The 16,193-nt window shown below is 44.3% G+C and overlaps 1 protein-coding gene across 2 annotated transcripts in view; it reads right to left on the reverse strand.

The window, feature by feature from the left end:
• Positions 1-16,193, reverse strand: part of TP63 (tumor protein p63) — a gene marked incomplete at its 5' end in the record, with an annotated part of 96,699 nt that overhangs the window by 39,202 nt on the left and 41,304 nt on the right. The window contains one exon of one of the 2 annotated variants that reach the window (XM_084212298.1): positions 7,088-7,342. The exons of the other annotated variant lie outside the window; for it this stretch is intronic. Coding sequence (XP_084068424.1) covers positions 7,088-7,342 — 255 coding nt within the window. The remainder of the gene's footprint in view (positions 1-7,087; positions 7,343-16,193) is intronic. 2 annotated transcript variants of the gene reach the window in all.

A 16,193-nucleotide genomic window follows, 5' to 3' on the forward strand; every position in this document is an offset into this window, starting at 1 on the left:
GTGTGTATGTACACATTTATATTTTCCCCCTTTTCACACGGTGGTGTTTTTATATATGTGTAGTGAAAGATACCTAATCCAGGATTATGATTCTCTTTATTCCTTTCTCATGAAAGTAGGTGGGGCTTTTTTTTGTGCAAGTTGCACTGATGAAAATTATGTTTAATTATGCTTTTTCCTCTCCACATAGACAAAAAAAAGTCTCCTAAAAACTAAAAAAAGTTTTTTGCACCTAAGTTTTTCCCTCACTTTTCCTTCAAAAATAGCTGAAACCTTAAAACTTAAATTATGAAGAAAAAATTTATGATGCCAGCGAAACTAGAAATTGCTTGTACAAAACAGCAAAGGGACCTTCTGTCCCAGCAAGGGACAAAACTCCTTCCCATCCTCTATTCTAATGCCTCATGGTTTTTCACTTGCAGATCCCAGGAGCAGGGTAGGATCCCTGCAGTGAGCCCTAACTCATCTCCAGTTACAGTGGGAGGGAATCAGCCACAAACATTGCAACCAAGAAGCTAAATCCCAGTGGGGAGAGGAGGCCATTCACACCATCTGACCAGCAGGACAGGCATGCTGGGTGCCCCACGCTGACTGTGCTGTCCAAAGATCAGGGTACACACTCAAAGCAGGAAAGCCAAACTTTCAGTTCCCAGTGCTGACAAGTACCAGTTCATACAGCAAGTAAATAAACTTCCCTTCTCACTGCACAGGGTACAGACTGTCCCTCACAGCACAGTCCTGCACCACAGCTCAGCTCTGTCACCATGGAGGGCACTGGTGCAACAGCACAGAGCAAAACTCCTGCTCACACACAGAGAGGCTATACTGCCTTAGGAGGATTTACAAAACAATCTGGGAGATAAAAAAGCAGAAAAAAAGGCAAGACAGCTTACATCACAAGGCATTTTCTAGAAACTGCTCCACAGGTCTGTACGGCTGCTTGTAAGGAGTAACAGAAGATGATAGCTGGTAATAAAAACAAAATATACATGACAAAGATATAATGGGGAAAAAACACAATTACATTCTAATGGGAACCTAATGCACTGAGATCTCATTTTACTCAAGCATAAAAACCCAAACAGAAGCCAGCAGTCCCCTCCTGACTGGTTCTCACAGGTGAACTGGTTCTTCCCAGCTTTGTGAGCTTGAAAACACCTCCCTGCCGTGAGAAAGGCACCTCCTTCAAAGACAATAGGCCTGGCTCCTCTCTTTCCAGGTAGATGACCTAGGACTAGTTACTTATGCCTGAACAGCCTTGGTGTTAGGCCCTGTAATGTCACACAGAGGGAAACACACCTCAGAAGCTCCTCAAGCAAGAAAACACAAATGCCACCTCTACGTGCACGGTGGCAGCTGACACCTGCCCTGTACCAAGAGCCCACGTGTGCTGCAAGCAGCCTCTTGAGGCAGGCACAGCTGCCCAGGGCTTAAGGAAGCCAAGTCTGAGCCACTTTTCACCTGAGACCAGTGCCCAAGTAGAGCAGCACTGCACCAGCCTGCATCCCAAACTGCATCCCCATCCTCTCCTCCGCTGCCTTCCCCTTTGGATTGCACCATCTTTTCCCTTCCTCTCTGCCATAACAAGTGGGGGTATCACCAGTGAAATGAATGTTGCTGGGGAACTTGCTGGGCTGCAGGCATTTAGCCCCAGAGTGGCCCACAGGTGCCCAGTCTGTCTGCAAACCCCCGGCACAAACGAGCCTCACCAGGACCCCTCTCCAGTGCCCTGTGCAAACAGGCACAGCCTACAGCCCTGCTGACTGGGAGCCTCTGACAATAAGAAAAACCCAAATCCTCTCACAAGGCCATGTTCAATCCCTCCCCTCCTGACAGCTTTAAATACAACATTAAAGGGTGAAACTGGGAAGCTCAAATGACACTGACCAACACCACCAAGGAACCACAAAGCACAGGAATGCTCAGCACAGCCTTCAGGTATATTCACTGAGAGAGTCACCAGCCTTTAAAAGAAGTTCTCTCTTATGATACTGAGAGGTAATCAACAGTCAGGACATACTGGACATGACCGGAGTTACTGAAATGATGCACTATTTGAACAGATTATTTAAGAGAACACTGAACACATAATTAGGAACTGTTGAGTCAAGGCAATGTACACATCTAATTGCCCTGGCACTGCTTCACTATGCTTATGCACAGTCCTCTAATTCATTTTATAGAGACTAGCAAAAAATATCCCAAATTTACTACGTGGATCAGAACACAGAATGCATTTAAAATAAAAATGGAATGAGTCAATCTGAAATAGAAATACTGAGATAGCCCAGCCAAGGAATCTGTTCTCTCAACCACAAAAACCTGTTATTGCTTGTGTGGACTAATTTAAGTGCATTCTTTTCAGCTTCCTTAAAATGCAGCTTTTCCAAATTCACTAACCCCAGTCAGCACAATCCACTTAGTTGCTTTCATGCATGTCACACACACTATTATCCAGCTTTGCGAGCAAAGAGAGTCTGAAATCTGAGCATTTTCTGGTGGTTGAAGGTACAGCTGAGTTTACTGAGAACAGGAAAACCAGTGAGCCTGCCTGGAACACGGATTGCAGCTTTGGAGAGCTCCATGTTTCATAACAAACCCTGAAAGGACCAACCCAGCTCAGCTCCAACCTACTGCAGGGTATGAGAATAAACTGCTAAACTCAGGTATTGCCAACACCTGAATTATGCAAGTCTAGCAGGGCTTGGTGTCTGTCTTCAGCAGAATAAAAAATTTGCAAATAAATTTCAGTTTTCATTTAAAAACTCAGAGCAATTTCTGCCTTCTTGTGATTATCAAGAAAAGTTTTAAAATATTTAGCAGATGCACCCTAAAGGCTCAAAAACCTGGGAGAGAATAAGAAGAACCTGTTTGTCCTTTAAAAGAGTCTCATGACTTATAAGGTGGTATCTTGCTTTTGGGGATGGGCGGATCAGATTCATTTTTTGATAGCTTGCATTTGGCAGTAATGTTGACTTTTACTTACCTTGACATACAACTCTAATTTTTACTTTCCTACTGCAATCATGCTTTCCCCCATTTAACAGGTTCTGCTAGTGGCAGGTGATTGCCAAATATTTTTTAGGGGGAAAAGGGAGTGCAGCTGTTTATTTATTTGAGCTCCAGGTGGGGAAGATCGGCATGCAACTTCCACAAAGCAAAAAAATCTGAGGTGGCACACTTTTGAAATGCCTTGTTTTCTTCTGCTGCAGAAACAGGAGGAGATACTGCAGTGCACAGGCATATGGGCATTCCCCCACAATAAATGAGACACTATCCTGCTGAAGTTCTTACTTCACCCAATTCAGAGGGCTTCTCCCTCAACCTCAACAGCCTACTCTGTCTCATCATTACAAACAATAACTGCTTGTTCCTTTGCAGCATGGTTTTCAAGAAGGTTTTTGTTGTATGAGGGTGCATGCGAGAAACTTTGTTCAATTTAGACTATAAAGGCTTTTGTTTTCAAACACTTCAATAAAGTTCCAATTGTTAAAGATTTTCCCTCTGAAAAGGCTGATTAACCTGCTTATATCCTTACTCACGTTCTGAGGTCATTAATTAAAAAAATAATCAAGGATGCTTATAAAGTCCTCTGCAATCCAATCTCAATTTGTCATCATTAATTAGATCAACATTGCATACAAATGAGACCTAACCTGATTAGACAGCATGTTTTACTGGAATTCCTACTGACGGTCGTGAAAGACTTCAGAGGGAAAATCTGCAATATTTTCAAAGTGAACTGCTCATACATATGGAATCACACTGTCACCTAGCATCAGCTAGTGTTTCTCTTTGTAATTTTTGCCCTTTTTTCTTCTCCCCCACCCCCCCAATTAGGAGCCCATCAAAACCTTGAGCAGAGAAGCTGTCACAGTCATCTCCCTCCCAGCCTATATTACACAAATACTGCTGATTTTGCAAAGGGTGCCCACTGTCCTAGGACAATAAACCTCCCCCACTGCAGAATTTGGAGGAGAAACATACAATACCCAAAAGTTTTAAGAAAAAAATTATTCCCTGTCTGTTTTCAGAAACATAGCATTTAGGTAACCAGCAAGTACACTCTCTACTTTTCCCCACCTCCAACAGAAGTAACCTTGGGATCTAAATACACAAAGTAGCTTAGAAATCTGAAGCACCTTCACAGGTCTCAAATCACTCCATGAAAGCAGCTCTTTGCTTTTTGGAGAAATAATCCATTCCTCTTACCCAGCTCACTGCCTTCACTCCCATGACCTAATCTGACATGACTCAGCCCAGAAGATCAGAGGAGCTCTGGTGAAGCACACTGCCAGCCAGGACAGCAGATCCTCTGCCAGGCACCACCAACCCCTTCCCAGAAGCACACGGTGGGTCAGACTGGTCATCCCCTCCATAAAGGGGAAAATGCAACACAATGGATTTCCTTACTTAATATTGTTATCCAGGGAACTGCAAGAGGGAAAATGGGAAAAAAAAAATAGAAAACTAAACCAAATAAACTAAGAAACAAGGCTTTCAAGTTTTGGACTCTTAATAAGGGTGGGGCCATCAAGTAATTACACTTTTAATAGGTCACTGCAGTGGAAGAAACTCTTCCAGTTGGGTAAGTTCCTAATCCATCATTAAAAAAGACGACAGGCATTAATCAAAGAGTATGAAGTCACATGGCGGGGGGGGGGGGGAGCAACTCCAAGAACTTGCTCTTGCTGAGACGATGGGGCAATCACTCCTGCTTTCATCAACATTTCATGCATGTTTCCACACTTCTCAGGACGACAGTGGGAAGCAGAGCCTTCACGTCCCTCCCCACCCACCCCACTGATAAAGCTGTCGAACGCAGATTACCAACTGCTCAAGAGCTCATGTGAAATGAGTTGGTGGATTAATTAGCAGAAGGGCAGAGCTCTGAAGATGGATAGATGCTCCACTTCACAAGGTGTATTGATTGAAGGTCCCCAGCCAGCACCACAGGACTGTCATAATCCACTGTGAATGTACAGCTCACTGTCAGCTCCGGCACGAGCAGCTAGATCTGGGTCACTTGGCTCAGTGCAAGGACACCTAGACCACTCTCCCTCCTCCCTAGTCAGACAGCTGTTTAAGAGCCCATTCCTTTAGAAAAATACATGGACTTAGACCTGAACAGACTTGCAACATGCATGGGGAGTATACCTTCATCTGCTGGTCCACATCAGGGCAATGAAAAAGTAGGGAAGGCTAAATGAGCCTTTCCCCAGGCTGCACACATCTGATGACTGCAGTCACCAAACAGTAATTTAATTTCTTTTTCAAACTCGGCATGTAATCTGAACTTTGACCACTACCTAGATCCACATTGAAATTCAGCCCTCACTTCTATCCCAAAAAGCCACTATCACTGAGGTGAAACATCTCATTTAAGCTTGCTAGTAGCTCTCTTGCCTTCATCTCTGCTGGAGCAACCTACTACATACATTCAAACCTCGTTTCAAAAGACTGCTTTTCGTAGTTGAAAGGACAGCATCAAACACTCTGGCTCCTTGCAGCTGCGTTAGATAATTCTTTGTACCATACGTATCAAAAGAAAACGTCTTTTCATATCTCCTTCAAAGGACCCTCTCCAGAACAGTTAGCAAAAATCCAAGCCAGCATTTTCTTGCCTTGAGAAATGCAAAGTAGAACTGACCAAGAGTTTCCTTACCTAAAGGGAATTGAAAATAAATATTGTGTGTAGTGCAATAGGAGAAACAAGGACATAAAAACAAGTGTGAAGTACAGCAGAGTATCACTCCCCAGGCTGATGAGTAAAAAATGCAATTTCAACCACACTTAGAAATACTTCACCCTTTTATGCATAAACAAATGAAAATCTAGTTGTGACTGGACCCATCACATTTTAAGCTCACTTAACACAATTTTCTGAACAAAGTTATTAATGTCAGTTCTAGACAAATTTTACCAGAAAAGGCTTTTAAAATATAAGGGACATAACCTTACAGTGATCTGTGGTTATATGGCACCTTTTTCCACATGAGAGCACAAGGGCTCTGCCTTTTTTACTGGCAGCAGTAGCTGGGAGGTTTTTTTTTAGTTGCATTTGCAGCTAGATGGTATCTGAGATCAAAGCAGTTCCTCAGATTAAAAAGAAAAATAAAAAAAAAACCCACACTATTTTAATGCTCTTAGCTTTTGGTAAAGTCTCTCTTTTTTTTCTTAAAAAAAAAAAATTAAGTCCTTGCTTTTATTTGGATAGCGTGGGGCAGGACATTATTCACTGCACCTTCTCCAAGTGCCAGCAGGAGAGGAAGGCAAATATTGAACATCTTTAAGATAGCAATATTCTCCATTGTAAACATCTCTACTCTAGAGCCCTAAACCACAACAGCTGGACTAACAGCTCCAGCAGTGCTGTGTCCTGAGCTATGATGTCTCTAGAGATTGAACAATCAAGCCAGCACCACCAAGGATCAAGAGCTGGGCTTCGGGCTTCAAGCTTCTGCCTTTTTTTTGTTAAGAGAAGTGTTAAATAAAAAAACCAAAACACCAAACTAACAACAAAACTCCACAAGAAAACAATCCCACACCCTTCAACAGAACCCCAAACAACACACAGGGCTGACCCAAGCTGGGGACACACTGGGGCTCCCCCACCAGCTGCAAGAGAAGGACACAGAAAATGCCAGCTTCACACTCCATGGGTCTGAGCAAGGAGCACCACCTCCACCCTGCTGGCACTGCCCTGCGTGCCAAACCTCATACAAACCCAGGGATGTTGGGGAAAGCCAAGGGAAGCACTGAGGCAATGCTAATGCCCACCTCAGGTTTTACTCCAGTGCTCCTGCTGGGCCCAAAAAGAGCCACTCGTTCATCATGCGTGATCTCTACGTGACTGGTTTTTTGCAAGGCATTTTAGTCTCCTGGGATTTAGTGGTATTACTGAGGGTTAAATTCCCACCACACCCTCTCAGAGCAACCAAGATAAATGTCTCCCTTCTGTGTGACACATCACGCCCTGCAGAGGACTCGGGTCACTTTGCTCTTGCACAAGCCTGGGTACGTATTACATGATAAAGTCACTGCGGGCAGGGGGACCAAAGGCAGCAAAGGGATGCTGCGTCCTTACCGTCCATGTTGCTGACTTTGCTGTGCTGGACTGTTGAAATGATACATCGAAGCTGTGAGGTCCTGGGTAGTCTGTGTTGGAAGGGATGGCTGGGGAGGGAGAGAGGGCGTCAAAAGTCGAGCTGGGCTGGGCGTAGGGCGAGGGGGCCGTGACGCTGTTCTGCGCGTGCTCCGTGTTGTACGGGCTGGTGGAGGAAGAGCCATTCTGGATCTGCTGGTCCATGCTGTTCAGGAGCCCCAGGTTCGTGTACTGTGGCTGCAGGCAGAGAGATGCACGGGAGTGTTAGAGGAGCAGCATCAGCACGGGCTGGCCGGACATGGCACAGCCTCCACCATGGAGGACGCACAGCATCATCTCAGCACCCCTGCTCGTGTCACACCAGGAGGGAGATTTGCAAAGGATATCCCCCACTTTACACTGGTGACTGAAACAGAAAGGAGCACAGCTCCTCCATACACTGGACCAACAGCAGAGCTGGAAAAACAGCCTGTGCATAACAGGAGGCGATTTGCAGGGCAGAAAGCCATCACAGAGAGACAGGGTTGCTGTATCTAGCAACACAGACCTTTTCAAAGGTACTGCTGAAACCTGATAAACGCCAGCAGGTCCCCTACAGTGCAACCGGCTCTAACTTGTACAAGGCTACACCACATTCAACAGGCTGATGCTCTACACAAAGGCTATGGATCTGATCCCACTAGACAGGATGACATCAGGACCTCAAACTCAGGTGGTAACTGTGCTGAAACGTGACTCACTGGAAAAATGGTTAGGTGCCACTATCTGCACCTTGCATTCAACTCCCAGTGACCAGTCACAGATGGTAGTGGAGAATTAAAGCTCTCATCAAGTAGAATGGAAACAGCATGGAAGGTTTCTTCTCTTAAGAAGTATCAGTTGTACAGTTAAGTAGTAGTTAAGTGCTACTTAGCACTTTAAAAGCTTTCAAGTACAAACAATATATGAAAGAACTGGAAGACATCAAAACTACAAACCTCTGAGAATAGAGTACAGAAAGGGCAAAGGTTAGATTAAGGAGAGGTTAACAGGAAAAAATACATCTAATACCCTAAATTCAATGTGTAGCCATGGTCCCCCATATCAAAAAGAGGGGAACACAGTTTAGAGAAAGGTGAGAAGAATTAGAAAATCCTTTTAATGCCATCCTGTAATGTGACAGTAGATAATAACTTTTCAGCGTGGAAAAAAGACTATGAGAAGAAAGGTGGAATGCGGCATGATACAAGGTGATAAATTCCTAGACGACATGGAAAAAGAGCAAATTCAAAATTAATTTTCTTGTTCTCTTAAAAGAGGAGTTGGGGAATAAGCAAACATCTTGAGCAGAATTTTGGCTTAAACACACAGTTATTCGTCACAAAAGACGCATGCTTCACAAAACCCACAAATAAACACGGATTTTGTTTTGCCACAAAATATCACAATACTAAAAGCCTAAGTTCAAAAAGGCAGGAGACAAGTTCTGCTTGAGAAAAATCCATCACAACAAGTGTATCTGATTAAAAAATTCTGAACTACCAATGCTTGGAGCTGGGAAACTATTCTGGCAAAAGTTACACAACTGCCACATGTTTTTAATCCTCCAAAGGACATGGCACTGGCCAGAGTGACAGGGCAGCAGGCAAGTGGGATTCAGTCAGGTACAATGGGTTCACAGCCTCATCCCTGTGTATGTCCCTAACTGAGCCCATCTCAGGGCAAGTAGCATCACAAAGGTTTGTGGTGCCATTCCCAGCAGCTCTGGGCTCAGCCAAGAACATAAAGGCACCTTGTTCTGCTGTTAGCTGCTGACACAGCAGAAGGGACTCTGGCTCTTTCTCTGATCCAAGGCTCCAAGCAGCTCATGCCCCTTAACATCCTATAGCTCCAGTCCCACCCAGAGTGATCAAGCTCACCTATCTGTCAGTATTTCAGCTACTCTGCTCACAACTTCCCTCATCTTTCCAACAGTTATTCCTCTTCTTATCAGCCACGAAGCAAAGGCTCCCTGAGTCAGAGCACCAACCACAAGATCCATAACAAAAAGCTTTCTCAATACTGGGAATGCCAGTAGCCCTACTGAAGCTTCGAGTAGCATAACATTCCTCCAAAGACCTGAAAGGGAAGGGCACAACCTATCTGCTGAGCTCTCCTGGGAACTTTGGATAAGCCATTTAACATCCAGCTCTACCAGCCATTTCAGCCTTTCACAGAGGAAAACAGGATGATCCCTTTGCAAAGATGAAGTGTCTTCCATGTGCCCAAAGACTTCACACTCTCAGCTGTACTTCCAGAATGGAAGTTGAGAAATTTAACCCACCCACTGCAATACTTCCTTAGGCTTCTGTTTCACTAGAAGAAGCTAATATTTTCTGGGGGTTTTATTAAGCACTCAAGATGAGGCTGGTGCTCTGGGTCTTCAGGGAGGCACATGGGACCTTCCAGAGATGGATCAGCTCGCAGGAGCTGCGCTGTGAAGGTCTGGTTGGGAGGAACAGCACAGAAAACTTCATTTTGGAAGCTGGGATAGGCTGCAGAGAGAGGGGAGAGTTGGCTCCCTCCCTCACTCTTGTCAGCAACTTGCTGTGTCCTTGGGCAAGGCACCTCTCCTCCCCCTCCACCCTCACCCTACTGCAGGCAGCAAGGTCTGCAGGGCAGGGATTGCTCCTCACCCTGTAAAAAGCCCTGCACTTAATGGGCCTCCTTTGTCTCAGGCCTGCAGGCAGCGGAGTAATAAAAGCAATTACATATTGAGTCCTAATCCTGGGTGAACCAGTGACTCAGGTTAGTCATTTGCCCTCCTTGCCTCAGTTTCCCCCTCTGGAGCAGTGTGGATGTTATTAGCGCCCAGCACCCCTGTTAGATGGGAGAGCTTGTATTTAACTGGACTCAAAGCTAAATAGTTGATGGGGTAGAGAGCAATCCAGACTGGTTCTTCTTCTCCAAAAGGAGATTGCAGCTTTGGCAACACAGATGACAGTTATGTCTCATCTCCTGCAGGCTATTCACTCAACCAAGACCTATTTAACGGACTTTTGGTTCATGTCTTCCCTCGAGGCTAATTCCATATGGAAAGAGCCAGAATTCTGATGTCCTGTACCAGGAAGAGTCTTTTACCTGATCAATAATTTTGCATTTCATCAAAAAACAATCCTCCTGCCCCAGAATACTCTAGTGAGACCTGAAGACTTCTCAAAAATATAGAAGTATCATTCAATTGTTTCATTCCTTATGGAGATTATAATCAGACACACTCCCTAACCAGCAAATGATGAGAAGACAGCTGTGATGAAAACAGTCTCCTACACCAGCTCAGACACACAGACAGCAGAACAATAGTGTTTCAGCTTTCACTTAAAAACTATTTCTCTAATCCCAGGCCACTTAAGCTAATGGGGAAAGATGGCCAAACAAGCGGTCAGCGTTAACAAGACAGCACAGCCTGGAAATGCTGAAGGTGCTGCCTGGGATCCAATTAAACAAAAATAATAAAATAAGTGCCCCATTAAAATGTAAGATATCCTTCAGATATTCCAAGATCCTTTTCATTCCTTTCAGTCCAGGGACCATCTGTCTAAATGTTATCGGCAGAGCAGCCATTCCAGTGCATTTATACACTCACATGCCACAGCCGAATGCCGTGTCCCCATTTGCTCTTTAAATAACTATTAATCTCCTTGCACTTATCCTCATGCTGACACAAGCAGCTGTTGGACTCCCCTCCTGCTGCTTCGAGTCCCGCCAGCCTTTCACCTTCCCCGGCCCCTGGGTCCCTCCCCAGGCAGGTGCTCCATCCCTGTGACAAAGCCACCAGGTTTGCACACCCCAGCACTAAGCGCGGTCTCTCAGGTACGCCCCAAGGCAGGCGCGGAGTTGTTTGCGCTCAAGGGGTCAACACCTGAGCCGCCTGCAAGGTTTTGGAGGAATCTGATAAGGCTCGGGGAGGCACACGCCTTCTGACAACAGGACAATTAGAGGGGCAGCAGGCCCGGGGAAGGCACACGCAGGAATTCACCCCCCTGGCCCCTTGGGTGGGGAGAACAAAGAGAGGCTGCAGACTGTCTGCAAGGCATTGCCCCTCCGGAGGGGGCTGCAGGGCGTGTGTTTGCACACACACCGCTTCCTTTCACCATTCACAGAAAGGAACACGACAGCATTTCATCCAGAAATTAATTCTTGGCAGGTTGGGAGCACAGAATTTAACACATGCTCATTTTTTGCTGTGGGGTTGTTTTAAATGACTGAAATGTAGCCCGACCACTGATTCCTGATATAAAGAGAAAGCTATTTGGTGGAAAGAAATGAATTGCATATAAAGCTGAAAGAATGGATTATCTAATTTTCAGAGCCTTTGTTTGCTGTTTTGTTCCCTCCACCGAGTTTCTGAAACTATTACTATCACTGAACCATTATAAAAACCTTCAGGCAAGTCTAACAGCAAATAATTAGAGCGCTACAATTAGATCTTAGACCACGTATTTCGGTACATCATTTCAACAATGCATTCTGAACTATCAGTTTCACTTCCTACATCCCATCAGCTTCACTTTCGGGTTCTCATGCTAACTCATGCTTGTGGGTTAGGGAAAACATGCTCCTGCTGGAGGGGTTGCTGAGTTAAAACCAGACCGAGAACCGGCGATGGTTTAAGCACAGCTCTGCCGCCGGGAGGGTGGATGTCCCCCGGGAGCACGGGGGTACAGCAGGGCCGGTTGCCAGCGGCTCCGGGGCACCTGCCACCAGAGGGCAATGCAAATGCTCCGGCACGGCAGGGCCAGGGCCAGCCAAGATGCCCCAGCCCACCCAAACCCTTCTCGCCCTGCCCTGCAGCAAGAACCCACCCACGGCTCTCCATTGTGTGAATTAATAAGGTTATGAGAAAGATCTGCAAAAAGACCCTCCGTTGGAAAGGAAGTAACTAATGTAAGTCATGAAAGGCTCTGAAGGGGACTTCCACGCCAAAAAATCCCCTAAAATACACAGCTCCAGCGATTAACTACCCAGTTAGCAGCATTTCAGAGAATTTTCAGAGTTTCTCCACTTGAGAAAACAGACGAAAAGTTACCATCCTCAGGTGTAGAACACCTAGATGCCTCCACCCCTATCAAAACCCTTCTCCCTTATAACAAAAGAACAAGCATTACCATACACACCTACTGACTGCATTTTAATTCTCACCACTGGGTCTATCTATGCACCTGAAGAGTTGTGTCCAACTACCCAAAAGCCTTGCAAAACACCTGGTGCTTATTCTCCAAAGATATGAGATGATGAAACTAATAAACTACCATAGTTATTAGCAACAAGAAGATTTGCACAGCACTTTGGAAATCTGTGATTTGTCCTTAACCACACCAGAATGATGCACTAGGGCTAACTCTTGTAGGACTAGTAAGCAACTTAGAGCAATATTTCAGTGCTGGCCCAGGGCAACATTCAGATTTCTGTTGGAGAACAGCAATCTTAAAAGCAGTAGGAGAACTGTTTCCTATCTAATCAGATGACAGACACCTCAAATATATCCAGAAATATGGAAATCCACCTAAGTTTTCAAACCTTCCTAGCAAAGGATTTTAGTAGGTGGAAATAAGTCCCTTAAGCTCAACAGAAGGGCTTCTATCACAATTATTAACCAAGATATTGCTGACTGCCAGTTGCTCTGATGGCAGCTGATACAATACCCCATGTCAGCACTCTGCCTGTGCCATGGCAGAGCAGTGCCAAGAAATAAAGGGCTCCACCCATGGCCCTCAGCTAAGATCAGGGCTGAAGTAGAGACGGCTCACTCATCGCAATGAAAGCTGTGATTTGCTTCGCCTCTCTAGGCTGTTTTCTCATATAAAAAAGCCTCAAACAAAAAACCAACCAAAAAAGCAAACAAAAAATAGAGAGAGAGAAAGACTGAAAAGTTTACAGTCAGTTTGGACACTGCTCAGTTTCCCTTCAAGCTATCAGGGGAAGAAGTGCACAGCTTGTTTCAACCCAGCTAGGGCACACTCCCTCCAGCTCCCATTCTAAAATGGAAACAAATCCTGTGGGTCTATTTTGCAGAGGCTTTTCCACAGAGCTACTGTGCAGCCCAAGCACTTGGAAACCCTCAGATAAAATGATAATGTGCACCATATACCCAATGTGAAAAGCAAGGGAACGAGTAACTTCAGTTGAACCAAAGATACCAACAGTTATCAAGATTGATTTTTCTAGTATAGTGCCTGGAAACCTATCTGATTTGAGTAATCCCACTCTTGGGTCATTGCTTCTTCCAGGAAGAGAGGAGGCTATTTCCCATCCCAGTGGTATAACAAGTTCCCAGTGCAATGGAGGGCATTGAATTAAAAGAAGCCCTGGAGTCAATCACTCCTGTTCTGGATTTCAGACCTACTGCAGCACAACCAAAGCCTCTCCTCAGCTCATTCCCACCTGTAAGCAGGGAGCATAAATATTTCTGCATATTTCCTCCTATACTATTAAGAAGGGAATCTATTTGATATCTACAGATATGTGTGGAATATGTACAACCACTGTAATTTTAAGAAACTAAATTCTATAATACTTATAAAGAAAAAAAAATTCTTCTTCCAAGAAGAACAAAAACCAAAACCCCATGAGTGACACACACAATCCTCCTGCACAGGTATTTCATGTTAAGTAGTTAGATAAACCTAGGAGTTGCCTGGACAGCTTCCAACACCTAAACACATAAGGAAAGCCTAAGGAAGGCACTCCATTTCAATCAGCTGGGGAGGAGAAAAAACCAAACCCACCCCCCCACAACTACTCTCCTTCCCCTCAAAAAAACCCCCATTAAATGACCCACTCAAATCACTGAAATCCAAGCTGAAAAACTTGACTGCTCTGCCCACTTTACCAGAGCATCCCTTCTGCCCCAGCCATCCCCAACAGCCCTGTGGCCCATGTGGTGAACAGTACACCACAGAAGCTGAAAGGAGAAATCAGCGCACATCAGCCACCTGCAAACACACACAGAATCACACTTGAAAAACAATGTGGCCTGTACACTGGAGGAGGCAGAAGAGTCTGCCATTTTCACTGGGATGAGCTATTCCAGCCGTGCCACATCGACACCCCTTGGGTTCACAGAAGCAGCACAGTTTCAGAGCCCTACCCTGTACGGCTGCAGGTCACATTTCACTGAGCCACAAAACTGTCGAACACAGCAGAACTTCATGTTCAAGTTGGAGTCCACATATGCAAGTATTTGTGGGCTCAGAGAATGAGACAAATGAACAAAAAGCAACGTGAGGGCGAGTTCCTGTCCACCCACAATGGCTGTAAGCTTTGGAGTTGTCTCATTCCCCCCAGCTGTAACAGTTTTCTCTTTCGGCTAAACTTTGAGTTTTGCCCCTTGGTTAATTCATTTAACTCAGCAAGAAGTGTTTTTCAGCCAGGAGCGGGGTGTCTTTTAAAACAAGTACAGCCCAAAGCAGGAATGCCTGTAATTCCTGACTCCTACCACCTGCCACAGGTTCACCTAAAAGACCTTGTCTAATTCAAGGATTATCAGAATGACAGTGCATCCCACCTCACAGAAATATTAAGGCTGGACACCCTACACTGTCTAAGTACTTCTAAATATTTTCCAGTGCATATAAAAATAAAATCCCTGATTTCCCTAGAGCAGCATTTTAGGCTCTTAAAAAAAATTTCTAAATTGGGCTCTTGAAAAAAGTTCTACTTGCGTAGAAAGCAACGGTGTTTCTGAAAGTCAGATAATTTTAGGGTTTGCAGACTATAAAGCTTTCATAAAACAAAAAAAAAAAAACCTTTTAGAAACATAAACCACTTTCATTAGAGTATCTCGGCTGTGCTCAGTTATTTTGAAAATTCAGACAGTTTAAAATAGGAAAGTCCAAGACCCACTGCCAGTGCACACAGTCATTTCTTGTCCCTGAGCCTGTGCTCAGCGATTTATTTGACATGTAATTTGAAAACATACAAACAAAAAAGAGAAGGCAGTAAAAAAAAAAAGTAAATCCTACAATATCATCTCTATGAAATGCATGAAATCACAAGACATTGCAACTCCATGATCTTAAAAGAAATTGATTAATAACCCAAACACTCAGCTTCCTAAAACTGAAAGAGAAGCCAAGAGTTTCCTACGTTCTCCTATTACCAGCTGGACAACACAACGTCAACAAAGATCTGAAGAGCCATAAAGTGCAGACAAATAGGAAAAGCACCCCCTCACACTCCCAGGAGATGTAAACATAACTGAAGACAAAGACCTGCATCAGAAAAACCAGAAAAAGATGACAAGATCTTGGCGAGCCTTTTTTTGCCTGATTTCAGTAGCTGAGAACAATTGTGAGATCCCAGCTCGGACAGCTCTCCAGAAATCCTGTGTTCTGAGTTTGTACAATAATGCTGAAAAGTTGGATAAAAAAAATAAAAATAGAACTTTAAACATTAAAAGGAACCAATTAAAATACAAATGGGAAGGTGGGCAGGAGAAGCAGGGGCTGGAGAGGAACACTCCAGTAGTTGATTAAAGCTGCCTTGTTTCTTAAACTCTTTACTGGACAGTAACCATTGATGTTATCAGTCATCTCAGACATGCAGCATTTTATTGTGTTGAGAGGGCAGCTTAGGCCGGACAGGATATCTGTGTGTCATCCACAGTGAAAGGCTGCAGGCTCAGTAACTAACAAAGTATGGCCAAAGGGCACAAGGACAGTGAATAACCAGGGTCAGAATAGAACCAGGAATTGAAGTTAGCTCCCAAATTCATTATTATGCTCAATAAAATCCAAATGCATCATCTTTTAGACATGAAAGTAAAATACTCCAGCTAGGTAGCATTTTAGTCAGAACAAGAAATTCAGATAATCTGCAAGTTAAATAAGTCAAGCAGTTAAACACACAGGAAAAAAAAAAAGAGAAAAAGAAAAAAGAAAAAAAAAGCCACACACATAAACCCCCCACGCCCACTCTTTGAAGCATGGTGCAACTATGGAATATAAGAATTCATAAGAAGAGTTATAGGAGGGCAAAGGGCAGATTAAAACAAGTTAGAGCAAGCAGAGGAAAAGGGTTACACAGCAGCATCACAGTCCTTATAGATTAAAAGGAAGATCTACTGGAT

This window comes from Fringilla coelebs, assembly GCF_963513975.1.
Source record: "Fringilla coelebs genome assembly, chromosome: 10".
NCBI lineage: Eukaryota > Metazoa > Chordata > Aves > Passeriformes > Fringillidae > Fringilla > Fringilla coelebs.